The sequence below is a fragment of the Vespa mandarinia genome, chromosome 18 (assembly GCF_050613455.1).
Source record: "Vespa mandarinia isolate Hongniang chromosome 18, ASM5061345v1, whole genome shotgun sequence".
Lineage (NCBI taxonomy): Eukaryota > Metazoa > Arthropoda > Insecta > Hymenoptera > Vespidae > Vespa > Vespa mandarinia.
Window position 1 is genome coordinate 418,731 of NC_140827.1, and position 14,260 is coordinate 432,990.

Sequence of the window (14,260 nt, forward strand, 5' to 3'; positions counted from 1 at the left end):
TTATTATTTCTGTCGAATCCGCATAATGATATTTACAATAAATAATATTATTATCAATTGATTATTATAACGCATTGTTTTAAACAGCAAGAGCAATATGATCAGATAAATGAAAGAAGGACGAAGAACTGCAATACTTTTTACAACATGATGTAAATATATATATTATCTTCTAAATAATGTTATTACCAGTTTATTATTATAACGCATTGTTTTAGATAGCAAGAACAATGTGGAAAAATCAACGAAGGAGGAAGATTTACAATACTTTTTGGAATATAATGTAAATATATCTAGTAATTTCTTTTAAATAATATTATCACCAGTTTATTATTATAATGAATTGTTTCAGGCAGATACAAAAAATGATGCACGTAACGTTTATCATGGATGAAAAAAATTCCAACATCTATCTACAACGTCTATCGCACGTTTCGTTTCTTTTACGCAACACGTATTCCGTAATTCTTTAAACTAGTTGTTCTATAAAAATTAGGAAATATACATTGATGTTTCATTATCAGTCTTGCGCGCCGTACTTGTTACACTAACGTACATACCGATTCGATGATTTGGCAGAAATGTCAGCTTTCTTAATGCGCATTTTGTTCTTTCTTTCGCATTATCAATGAAGTCATACATCTTGAACGATATTGGACAAACAACTTTGTGTTCAATCGTTTCTTGCCATTATCTGATAATCTTCAAGAATAATTTTCACATCAATATATGAAAGTCAGTTTTCTTTATTTCGCGATACAGTATGTGAATTGTTTGCAAATGCTTGAGGAGTAAGAAGAATTGCTTGTAACAAATAGATCACAATCACATATAGGGCTAAGAAAATGTGGTCCTATATCGTGGAAAGATCGTGAAAAAATATTGTTAACGCATCGTATCATGTTTTTGGCCATCATGCCACGTGCGTGATTAGAGAATATTTTTGCAACGGAAATTAATTTACAATACGTGACTCATTAGTAGTATAAATTCGAATGGAGCACATAAATTTTCAAATAAAGATCTGAACATATATTAACACATAACATACGAATATTTGTAAATATCTTTTTATAAGTAAATTTTTAAACATCTGTTTATACACCTTGTAATAATACTGTAAATATTTTTGTATTTATTGTATATAATCAAACTAACGTAGGTTGTACATCTACATACATTTGATTCTATAGTCTTAAAACTAACAGAAAATTCGTCGCTTTGGCAGGAAAACTTATATTTTACAAAATAAAACAAATATACCTATTAATTTTTTCAAAATAATGTATTACAATAACTAGTTTATTATTATATGTATTTGATAATAATAACAGTATGAGGGAAAACGAAGAATTGCAATGCTTTTTGCAAGTAGATATAAGTGTATCAATCAGCTCCTTCTAAATAATATTTTCACCAGTTTATTATTATAACGCATTATTTTTGACAAGAAGAACAATATGATAAATTTAACGAAGTATGAATCATTATTATTATTTGAATTGAAGCTATTGTCTGTAACGTTGACTAGATTTAACGTAAACCTATTTGTTCTTTGTCAATAAAACGAATAATTTTGAGTATATTTGCATTATTGTTTGCGGTTATTATACATAAGAACTACTCACTTGCCAAATCAAGTAACTCCATAAAACAAAAACTGGAGAAATATGGTAAAATAATATAAATTGCTTTTTAAAATTCTCTTTAAAGTATAAATTTAAATAAACATTGTAAAATGTATAAATGCAAACGAAGCTTTCATTTAACAACGTATAAAGTGAATAAGATAGAACAGTCTTAGAATAATTGTTAAAAATAAATTATTTTTTATTTCAGTAATAACAGTATTAAATAACGGAAATTAAAGAAATTTATCATGAATAAAAAAAGTAAAAACTGCATCAAGTGCTTTAATACATAAATTTGAAAACATTCAAAAAGTGGAGATAATCGAATTGTTTCGTATATATATTATATAAATTAAGTTTATATTATGTCAATGTATTATAATAAGATTTCTTCAATTTGATACTGCACTTTCATCAAACATTTTATTCATCGCTCTTTTTTTTAATAATATTGACCCTTGTCAATCGTTTGCAATTTGTTGGCGTAGATTTAATATAGCTTCATAAAAAGTAGCCACATTACATGATCTTGGTTACCAAATAATGTGATCATTTCGCAAAATAGCGAATTCTTTGAATTTTTCTGCCAGTAAGTCACTTGACGATTGATGAGAGGCTAATATCACTCGTGTCATTGATGAGATTGAGTCCTATTTGTACGAGAATGTAATCGAAAATTAGACCAAGAGAATGCACGTGATCATACAGAGCCAAGGTGATCACTTGACCGTTATTATTTTTCATACATAATGGTATCAGCTGAATGTATTTTAAAATGAAGTAAAAAATATTACAATATCACAAATATAATTTGCTTTATTTTAATTTAACCCTTATAATTAACCAAGTGTGTTTATCAGGCATTACACTGACTATTTTATTCTTAATTAACTTTACTTTTCGACCACTCAATTGTGTCTCTAAATTCCGTATACTTTTTATTCGCATCTTAGTTAATCTTTTTTTTTTATTTTATTCTAAACGCATCCATTTCACTTTAATGACACAAAAGAAAAAATTATTTGCTGCTAATTTGGGAAGATAAGCGAATTGTAATCATAGAAAAAGTTTCAAAATCAAATATGATTATTGATTATTATCGAAATTATATTTTTCTTGGAAATGTATAAAGATTGTTTTAAAATGATTTGAAGATCATTACTTGCATGTTATTGTCGCATTTAAAGTAAAATATTCCAAACCTAATAAGCAAGCATATATCAAAGATAGTTGCCGATCGTTAATTGCACCAAATAATCGGAGTGATCATAGTTAAAGTTTGTTCTAAGTTCTTAATGAAAAAAAACTATTTTAAATTACTACCTTTCTAATAGCCACTGAATACTTTGCATAAATTAATGCTATCTTTAATTAAATTCCCTATTTTATAATATATATATTGTAAAATTTCGTAATATTTACAATATAATATATTGTAAAACAACTGTATTACCATTTTTAAATATAAGTTATTAGAAATGATAATACAGGATTTTAAATATAAAGATTTTAAATATAAATTATAGAAAATTGTTCATTATTTATAAAATATAAACTGTATTTATACAAAAAAAAAAAAAAAACTATCAAAGCATAATTTTATACCTTTTACATTTTATAAATAAATCAAGATAAATATAAAATTCTACACAATACTTACATTGCCTATTTACACAATATAAATATAATAATAATATAAAAGATATAAATTATATCTAATTGTCCGATTCTAATTGTTAATTTTCATTTTGAGCAGTTTCACTAGAAATTTTTTGCTTTATCCATGCTTTCGCTAATGCCAAGAAGTTAAGATTTGCTCTTTGGTATTCGTCTTCTGGGAATACGAAGTCGAATACTTTTTCCCGAAGCCGAATATCTTCAAGTTAATATAGATTATTTTTAATATAAATTAAGAATACTTCTTTTTAATTTAAATTTCTCTAAAACTATTTAATGTGTGTTATAAAAATTACATACTCCATCTTCTTCAACCATTTGTCTTCTTCGTTTAATTCTTCTATGCATTTTGACAATTATTTTAATCTAACTCTGTTTGTCTCCTTTCTCATTTTCGAAATCTCTCCATGCTCTCAAAAGTAATATTCTCCTTTCTTTGTCACTGTTTGCAAATAATGCACAATTCCCACGTTCAAAAATTCTTCGAACTAAGGTAACATTATCAACATCATCTTTCGATGGAAAATTAACTAATTCAAATTTAGCATAAGTTATCCAAACGTGTATTATAATGTAAAAATAATTATAAATTAAGTTTAATATATATATATATATATATATATATATATATATATATATATTATATATATAATTATATATAATACATATATATTATATATATATATTTAATATATATATTTAATATATATATATATAATATATATATATATTATATATAAATATTCATATATTCATATAATATTAATAATAACATATTAATATATTCATATAATCATACTATGAAATCAAACTTACTTTGACATGAACATTTCGTTCTAATAATCCCTCTAACAGTTATCTGGTATTTTCTATTTCATTCTGAGATATTTCAAAATCTATATATGACTTCCATAATAGTTCAGGTATATCCAAACTAAATAATAAAAATAAAAATATTAAACATGTTTTTGATAAAAGATAAAAATAAAAGAAAAAGACAGCTTTAATTACATTTAGTAGTAATTTATAAAAATATAACTTAATTCGTCTAAGACACAGCTAATTCATAAATAGCTTTAGGACGGTCAAAGTCTCCTAATAAAGTTTCTAATTCTTTTAAAAACTTTATAGACATCATAACAATCAAATAAATATAAGTACAATAAAACATAAGATAAATGTAACTATAAGAAAAGTAATTTACTTTCATTCACATTGTGCAGTTTTGAAGTGCAAATTCAAATAATTTTTCATACAGAATCCTGCATCTGTCAAATTTTCTAGATTGTACCTCTAAATCATTGTAACCACGGAACAATTTGTCTTTGGGATACACATCCAATACCATACCTTGAAATAAATGAAATTAAATATTTAAAAATACAAAAATTTAATACTTATAAATAATAAAAAAAATTATTATAATAATAGCATACTAATATTTTTCTCGCTACAGTCAAATTTTTTTGTTGCATTTCGAAATATCCATAACATAGCCATATCTTAGAAAATGTGAAATGTTTATGTAGAATAAGATCTAAACGGATTCTAAAAAATAAAAAAATATTTTAAAATTCTATCTTTATATGCAATAAAGTATTATTAGGTTGGTGCGAATGAAATGTCGGATCCTTAAGTGAATATATTAAACTGCATATCTTTTTCCAAAAGCTGTTTATTTAATCAAAATATGCTCCATTTACTTCAATACACTTTTCTCAACGAGATTTTAATGCATAGATACCTGTCTTGAAGAAATTCTGATCTTTAGAATCAATGAACTCTGACATGGCATTTTTCAGACTGTATTCATTTTCGTACTGTTTAGCCCGTAAAAACAGTTCTAAATGTTTAAATAAATGAAAGTCGATTGGCGAAAGATCCGTTGAATAAGGTGGGTGCTGCAAAATTTCATATTTTAATTCATTTAATTTTGCAATTGTTTTGTACGATGTATGCGACCGAGCGTTGTCGTGGAGAAGTATTGGGATATGCCGATTAATAAGTGATGGGCGTATAATTTTCAATTTTTCATGCATTTCTTCAATGTACTGGCAATACTTTTCGGCTGTAATTGTTATTTCAGTTCGAAGGAATGAGTAGTGTATTACTCCAGTCACATTCCACCAAACTGTGATTAAAATTTTCCGTGAATGAAGTGATGGCCGTGGAGTATGAGCACAAGCCTCATTCCTATCAAGACACCGAGTACACCTTTGCCTATTGTCGTAAAGAACCCATTTTTCATCACAAGTAATGATCCAATCGAAAAATGGATCTCGATTAAATCGGGTTAGCAATGATGAGCATACGTTCAAGCGATCCAGCTTATTTCGCTCGGTTAATTCGTGCGGTATCCACTTATCCATTTTTTTCACCATGCCAATTTCAGAAAGATGTCGCAATATTGTTGTATGGTTAACTTCCATTCTGGCAGCAAGTTCCCTTGAAGAAACAGTTGGATTCGTTTCCACCACTGCTTTCAGAGCATCATTTTTCACAGACGTTTCGAGCCTTCCACGCGGTTCATTTTGCAGGGAAAAATCACCAGACCGAAATTTTTTAAACCAACGCTGCACTTTTCGATCGTTCACAGTATTCTCCCCAAACGCCTGGTTTATATTGCGTACAGCTTTTGCAGCATTATTACCAAGTTATTAATATAAGAAAATTACACGAATGTCGGTTGAATTCATATCGGTACAAAATTGAAAGCAAATAACAAAAGGGAACACTTTTGAAAAAATCTTCTTTGCTAAAATGTGACTCTGGCAATGGACAGTACGACTATAAACCAGGTAATGTCAAAAACAAAAGCATAACAAAAACAGGGAAACAAACGTTACATTTAAAGAAAATCCGACATTTCATACGCACCAACCTAATATAAAGTTATCTCTCCATATATAACAATAATTTTATATAAGATAAACTATACCTGTAAATTTCTATCTATAACTTCCGTGTCAATTTCTTTATACAAAGCATAATTTATGTACAGATAGATATATCGTTTCCACGCTCTTATAAAAAATTTATTTAATGGAAAGGACTTCAATTTGACTTCAGAATTGTTAAAATATAAATATTCATTACCTTATTAGAAAGGAGATTTGCTATAGCTCGTTCAAACACTCTTACGACATTATGATTTTCTTCAGATTTTACTAATCTCAGATAGTCAAACCAAGCATCATAGTTAGAAGAATTTTTCTTGACTTCTTGCTCATATTGATATTTTCTTTTGCTAATTATTACATCTTCAATGCCTACTTAAGAATGTTATGAAATTTGTGTTATTTTTTTATAAACTTATACAAATTAATATTAATACTTAAAACTTTTTAATTCATATTTCGTATTAAATAAATCTTAATCTTTATAGTATGAATTACTTGCAAAATCACCATATTTCTTTTCGTGTATGGTATATGCATTATCTATTTCTTTTGTTCTTTCTTTTGAAAAATTGTCTAAAGCATACTTAGAAATTATTCTTGCTGTATCATGCTATCAGAGAAATATTAATATTATACTTATTATAACAGAGATACTGAATATATTGTTATCTTAAACTAATACTTCTTTCTGTCCTTCAAATCTTGCGAATGCTGTAAATAGCTTTGCATCTAAGATCTCATCTTCGAAAAAGTTTATAACATCTTCATAAACTTTGCGTCCTACATTTATTACAAAACTATATATCTCCCTATACAATTATATACCTCTACCTAACTCTTTCTATTTCTTTATATCGTAATTCAAATTTAATATATGTTTGCCATGGCTGTTAGTCAGGTCTCCAATCCATCCATCTCTCAAAAATTAGACGTATTTATATAATAAATCTCTATAAAATCAAGTTAGATAAAAAAAATAATCCCTAATTTTATTTCAAATCTTACAAGTAATATTTTCTAACATTTCTTTCATATATGTGTATTTATATAAAAATTGATTTGTTGTATGTAAAATTGTGACTGCACGATCTAATAAATTTCTGGCATAATTATTGCGCATTTCTATTTCAATATAATATAGCCATAATGTAATGTTTCTATGATCAACATCTAGCGCACGTTCATATACAGATTTAAAATAAATTGGACATATAAAACCTTGAAATATTTCTAATACAACTAAGACTATAAAATGTACTATTTTTTGAATTTAAAGTACTTTGTTCTTTGCATTGTTTCTGACTTTCCTCTGATCGGGCATATTTCATCAGATTCGTTATAACCATATGATTTTTACACATATTGTAGTCATAGATATTTCATTTTCCATATTGATAATCAGCCAATTTATGGGGATTTTATATTTTCTGCTTAGGTGGCTAAAAGGAAATACTTATAAATGAATTGTTCTCTATGTAAAATTATAGATAGGTTTAACATTATTGCATAAAGATTTTTTTCTTTCTTTCTCTTAATAGCTGTTTTGCTATGATTTAAATTTTCTCGAGTGTGTTGTTTTTCACCTAAAAAAAATTTTAATTATGAATAAATATTACAATTATAAGTTATGTATACTATAATTTATAATTATAAAATAAAATATTCTAATGTATAATAATCATTTTACCTTATCCACTTTGGGCATTTTTTGTAACTTTTCCGTGACGATGGGTAATTGTTATTCAAACCAAATAAACACAGCTTCGTTAACGCTCAAGTAAAAACATTCTCGCAACTGGTTTCGTTCTACGCCGTACCTATCGCATATGATCTTTTAACATTTTAGCTAGTAAATGCCATTATAATGGCTTTCGCATATTATCTTTTTGAAAGGTACGCCACGATAGTGACATTCGCGCAAGGCATTTTTTCGAAGGAAAGAAGTCACTATGATTACATTCGTGGATATCATATTAACTTATTGTGTACTTTTTGAATTCTTTACATAAAAATGTATAAGTAAATTATACCTTATTCATATACAGCCCTAATCCAATCTAATGTTCGATCTAATTATAAGAAATGTCATTTATAGTTTACGCGCAGAAACTTTGCACATCAAATAACAATAGTAGTATTTAGCTTTGTTCGATATACAATAGGTATAATCAGACTGTCTTCTAGCAGCTACGACTTTGACTTCAAGAAGAGTCCATGAAAGAATAAATGATTTCTTTTGTGTTCCCGACATCTTTATCGTTTACTTTGTTTTCGGCGGCTTTGTTGTTTCTCATTTTGTTTGGTTAGTTTCCCACGTGTGCGTGTGGTGGCGCCGAGGCGTGTTAATTACGTGTATTGCTGGAAAACGCGTTATATTCGCAACGAGATCGCCATAATTGCGATTATAGCCCCAAAGCATTGGGTAATTACAACGTCACAGTTATTTTTATAAAATAAAATAAACTACAAATTGACCTTTGGTATTACCAATACTTAAACTATTAGTTGAATTTAACGTTAAATACCTTTTGCACTAAGTGTGTGCGATCTTAGCGACAGGTATGGGCAAAATATCAACTAGGAAACAAGCAACGGTGTCTATCGCCACCGTGCATCTATCGTATCGGGTTAGTTATTCTCCTCTCACGCATGCATAATAATTGGTTTCGTTGGATCATAGAAAGTTGCTTTAGGAAGTATAATATGAAGTTCCACATTTCATGCTCTTGTGTGTATACATTTCTTTGATAGGACTGTTTATCTCGCAGTAGTTCGTGTTAAATACGATGTTGTCGTAACTTTTTCAAATTATTTCATGATAAATCCATAGAAAATAATAAATATAATTAACATTTAAGAATTATACAAATCTGCAATAAAAAATAAGAATTTGTCGAATATTTTCTTAAAAATAATTAATGAATACTTATATATTATATTATTTTTATACAAATTAAAACATAATTTCATTTCCACACTATCAGGTAGAACTCCCAACACTATTTTTTATATGGTTTTTTCTGTTGTATTAGTTTACTCTATCCTGCTTCAATTATCACTACTACTAATGATAAGAATAATTATATAATATAATATAATATAATATAATATAATAAAATATAATATAATAATACTAATACTAATAATACTATTAATAATAATAATAAAAATAAACTTTAATATTATTTATATACATCTAGATATTATTTATTACATTTTATATTATAACAATAAAGACAATCAGCTTGGACTTATCGTAGTGAAGAAATAATATTGAAAAATATACATAACGACCATAAGATAATAAGACTATGATAGCAGGTGGAAACCTACTTTTCATGATATGTTGTTTTCTTCTCCACTCCATTGTCGTCGCTGCGGCGGCAATTATAAATAACTTTGTATTTTATACATATAGAGAGATATTTCGACATCTGCTTATTCTAATCAATCTGGTGTAATACACCTAGAGTAGCTGGTAGCTTACTGTAAAAAAAACTTAGAGTTGCTAAAAGGTCTTATTAAAAATTACTTAGAGTGCAAAGGGTTAGTCGTATCTATCGTTGGATAGTCATGCGTTGAAATCATCAAGGACACGATTTGTTGAAAGTTCGCACATAAAATCATCACATATAATGACGCTTTTTACTCCTTTTGATACCATAAATTACCGTCAGCATATGTGTCATGATGTAGATAATATAAGTATATTTTTCTATTTTTTCTTATTACTATTCTTATTATTATATTATTATATTACATATTATTATTATAGTAATAGTAATAGTAATAGTAATAATATGAAATGAACTCCTACAGAGGGAACCATAACAAAATAGCACTGGGAGAAAAATCTCGTAATGTGGAAACGAACTCGTGTTTTGATCTTTTTTAAAAATAATATATATCTATGTTCACTATAATATATATACTTCATATGCATGTCATCGAACAAAATTATACTGCTGTGTCCTATTCAGCAGAGATCACTGTCAGAAATTCAATCATCATTGAAGGAAATAAATATAAGAGATTGAATAGCAATACCGTACAAAATTTTAAAATGAGGAGAAAAAGAGTAAATTTATTAATTATTTTTGTTTAGATTGATACAATAAAAAAATAATCGGAATCATTTATAGCCTCGAATCTAACATTTTTTTAATTATTAATCTAGATGCTTACCAATGTGCTATATATTGCTTATAGAATCTCTATCTTTTTAATCTATAAAATCTATAAGAAATTATAAATTTTTCCAAAATTTAACAATATGTAAAAAACTCCAATACTACTCGAAAGCTTATTAAAATGACGTATTGCATTACCGTAGCTTTTCTGTGAAACGCATTTCTTTGCATTTGAAAATATTTAGAAAATTTGACCATCGGCTATTTACGCACACAGACGAACTATTTCACGGATATAAACATACTATTGGGTTAGCAACTAAGTGATTGCCGGATTTCAAATAAGAAGGAAACGACAAAATTCGCAATCACTTGGTTGCCAATCCAATACATTCAATTGTATATATAATGATCAGAAGAGGGGATACATGCTTCTCTTCCGCCGCAAATTTCTAGTATTAAACTTTTTCATCGCGAAAAATGTCGAAAACATCATTTATTTCATCATCGAGAACAGGACTAATTTGTGATCAATTTTAATGAAGGAGGTCTTATTTTAAATATGAATCTACAATAAATAATTGTCGAATTTTTGGAAAAATGTTTTATTTGTTTATTTACTATTCTTGAAAAAATACTATTTTTAATACGATTTTTTTTGATAAAATAAAGTTTCCTCAACAATTCAGAAAAATTATGCCCTAGATTAATTCTTTGTCTTTAAAATGCGACCTCGTTCATCGAAATCGGTCAAGAATTACTCCTGTTCTCATTAATTACGTAAATCATTATAAAACCATGTTTAATGAACATTCTTAAACTAAAGAAATGTATATCTATTTTATCAAAAATGCTTTTTTATCACAAGAGGAATACTTTTATACAAAATATCTATTAACAATTGTAAAAATTTGTCAGTTAGATACAAGTACAAGTTAATTAATAGTAAACGTAGATCATGTTACTGTATTTGGCAAAAGAAAAGAGGCATTGTTACTTATAGCATATGCAAAATCACACTAGACAGATTAACTTACAATTAAAATGTTCACTGTCAATTTAGTTCTTGTCTAGTCAAATGCAATGTGTATATTTATTTGTTAAATAATACTTTTGAAACAAAATAAGGAGTTGAAAATTGTATATTATATGTTTTATATTATTTATTACATTTATTGTAGATGATGGTCATACATTAATAAACAATAAACACAGATTTATGAGTGTTTTAAATGAAATTGCAAAATTTGAATACAAATACCAATAATTCTGAAGACAATAAATGTATTACATACATTTTACTACAAAAAACAAAATATTACTGCTCTTTGTTTTTATATCACTATCATCATATATTATCATAAACAAAGTTGTTAAGTTAAGCAGTTTGGAAAATCTCAATTGCATAAAAATTATAAACAATTGTTTTTTATTGATCATCTACAAAGTAGAGTTTTGTCTGAGCTGGAAAGATTAGGTTTTGTACCTCAAAGTTTACATACCATATGTTCCGTTTCATATGGGTGTTCTACGATTGTAGATCATTATTATCATCACTATAATTTTTATTTATTATAAATAAAAACATGATAAATTGTAAATAAAATACATAAGTTACAAATTTATGTTCGTTATCATGAGAAATCGTGAGCTTTCCCAACAGACGAATGTGTCTTTGGACCAGATATCCTTTGATTCTTATATAAGTATGTAAATATTTAAAACATATTCCATTGCATAAGGTAATCTAATTAATACATTTATATAAATAATTAATATTGTTTTGAAATATCATCATGAAATTCACTTGAAAATAAATTAGATTTTTTTATTTTGCGACTTATGCTATTGCTGTCTGTAAAGTTTCAAATTTTCTATAAGGAAATGTTAAAAGATATGAAATTGCAAGGCTAATACTTTGGCCCTTATATCAAAACCAGAAAAGTCGTTTCATTGGTAAGAAAAGAAAAACAATTTCTTTCATAGCCGCATATTTTCTTATTAACCTATATCCTTCTCTTTTTTAAATACAATCTTTTTTCCATTTTTTATTTAATGCCACGTTCAGAATCATTAATTTTTCCGTATTAATGATGAATATTTTATAAAATTATACATCAATTTCATATATTGGTGCGCTGCGAATTCTTATACAGTTGTATTTTTATATTTTGAAAATAACCTTCTTGAAGATGTTTTGACAATCATAGGATAACTCTTTAACAATTTGTTACGTAAAATGACAAATTAACTTTGTGTTGTTTAACAGAAAAATATATATAAATAAATAATCGTGTAAAAATGCAGAATTTTTGAAGATGTATGTATATAGAGTGATTGATGAGTAAAAACTTTATAATTTGACAATAAAAATATCTCATCTATGAGATCACATAAGAAAACTATAAAATAATAATAATGATTGATATAACACGAAATATAATTATAAAATATTAAAATGTTTTTGATGTGTCAATTGTTAAGACAATATGGACCAATGACAAGATATCTCACATTTTCTACGTACTAAGCAAGAGTAGTATTATGAGTTAGTAGATTAGTAATAAGAGTTAATAATTAAAAATTCTGCTAGATTAATCGTAATTTCAAATATTGCTTTATGTACAGATCATTTACATTACAAGCAAAAGAAGTGAAATGCGCTATGTTTGCAGGCTATATGGAGTTTCGTGTTATTTACTAAATATCATACTTTAAAAAGATTTTAGTACGCACAATTTATATCAAAAACGCATATAATTTCAAATTATTTGTTGAAAACAAATATTAATATGACGATGTTAGAGATTTAAAAATATTTTATGCGAAAAAAGAGGGTTAGTAATAAGATGTCTGGTACGTAATATGTTAAAATGGTTTAAAAATGACATATTGTGTTTTCAATTTCTGATAAACAGATTATAGTATAAAGTGTAATTGAAAATTTTTAACATTTTAATGTTAAAAATATTTTTATAATACTATTTAGAATAGAATAAATAGTTAGCAAGTGTATAATATTAATTCTTTATTCATTCATATAATTAATGTTTTGTAGTATTAGATAGCATTACGTAAAGCTTATATGAGAATATGTATCTTATTTTCTCCTTCGATTGCCGATAAATGATGCTTTACTGATTTCTTTCTCCTTTAAGTTCATATTTCACCTTCACCGTAGATTGTAAATAACAATTTTAATTTCCTCACAACGTTCAAAAAAAATATGCTATGCGATCTTGAGTTGCCATTGTATTATTTCTTGTTGACAAGGCGAAATTTTTTTATACTCATGTAAACGAGGGTATGCAAGTGTGTGTGTGTGTGTGGGTATATACGACACACGCATGTGTGTATATGACGTATGATTAATGAAGCCATATGTGTAAATTCGTCTGCTAAGTCACATTCTTGTCAATTAAAATTTGCATTCTTTTCAAAATTATTTATTATAACAATCACTTTTTATTCTTAGCTTCTTTTATTTTATTTCTTTCTTAGACATGCTTATAACGAGTGTTTTATGAGTCAACAGGCATTTTTCTTTGTAAGATTTTTTTCTAAGTATCTAATGTGATTTAGAGGGCAATGAAGGATGGATTCTTCGAAATGCAGACTAATAGTGTAACAATATGAATATTTTATGTAATACATTATAGATTGATGTAAAAATATACAGAAATGAATTATTGTATGTGCGTGTGTATATATATATATAAAATATATCTTTCTATTATATATATTTATATATATATGTATCATATACTGTGACGTACATGTATGTCCCTCAGTTATTAACAGTACTTTCTCCTAAGCGTCATATATATATATTACTATTCGAAATATCTGCTTTTGGGAACTCCTTGGATACTCGTTAAGAATGAACATAGATAAAAAACATATTACCACCTTTGTCGAGTTT

The 14,260-nt window shown here is 26.6% G+C and overlaps 2 protein-coding genes and 2 long non-coding RNA genes across 4 annotated transcripts in view; 1 reads left to right on the forward strand and 3 right to left on the reverse strand.

Annotated features, from left to right (window-relative positions):
• Positions 1 to 1,560, forward strand: part of LOC146872413 (uncharacterized) — a 64,637-nt gene extending 63,077 nt beyond the window's left edge. The window contains exons 5-7 of the long non-coding RNA XR_014983181.1: positions 88 to 152; positions 219 to 283; positions 357 to 1,560. This is a non-coding gene — a long non-coding RNA (uncharacterized LOC146872413). The remainder of the gene's footprint in view (positions 1 to 87; positions 153 to 218; positions 284 to 356) is intronic.
• Positions 1,561 to 3,382: 1,822 nt separating this feature from the next.
• Positions 3,383 to 6,265, reverse strand: LOC146872415 (protein crooked neck-like). Its single transcript, XM_085662436.1, has 6 exons — positions 4,745 to 6,265; positions 4,513 to 4,658; positions 4,320 to 4,431; positions 4,125 to 4,242; positions 3,609 to 3,789; positions 3,383 to 3,507 (listed from the first exon to the last, which is right to left on the reverse strand). Exons 1-2 carry the CDS (start codon positions 4,806 to 4,808, stop codon positions 4,519 to 4,521), a joined length of 204 nt encoding a protein of 67 aa, XP_085518562.1. The 5' UTR covers positions 4,809 to 6,265; the 3' UTR covers positions 3,383 to 3,507; positions 3,609 to 3,789; positions 4,125 to 4,242; positions 4,320 to 4,431; positions 4,513 to 4,518.
• LOC146872416 (histone-lysine N-methyltransferase SETMAR-like) lies at positions 4,846 to 6,004 on the reverse strand. The gene is made up of 4 exons (XM_085662582.1): positions 5,984 to 6,004; positions 5,420 to 5,920; positions 5,053 to 5,209; positions 4,846 to 4,856 (listed from the first exon to the last, which is right to left on the reverse strand). Exons 1-4 carry the CDS (start codon positions 6,002 to 6,004, stop codon positions 4,846 to 4,848), a joined length of 690 nt encoding a protein of 229 aa, XP_085518708.1.
• Positions 6,266 to 6,436: 171 nt separating the features above from the next.
• On the reverse strand, positions 6,437 to 8,804 carry LOC118445628 (uncharacterized). Its single transcript, XR_004839321.2, has 3 exons — positions 8,239 to 8,804; positions 7,896 to 8,025; positions 6,437 to 7,791 (listed from the first exon to the last, which is right to left on the reverse strand). It is a non-coding gene; the product is annotated as an uncharacterized LOC118445628 (long non-coding RNA).
• Between the last annotated feature and the right edge of the window lie 5,456 nt (positions 8,805 to 14,260).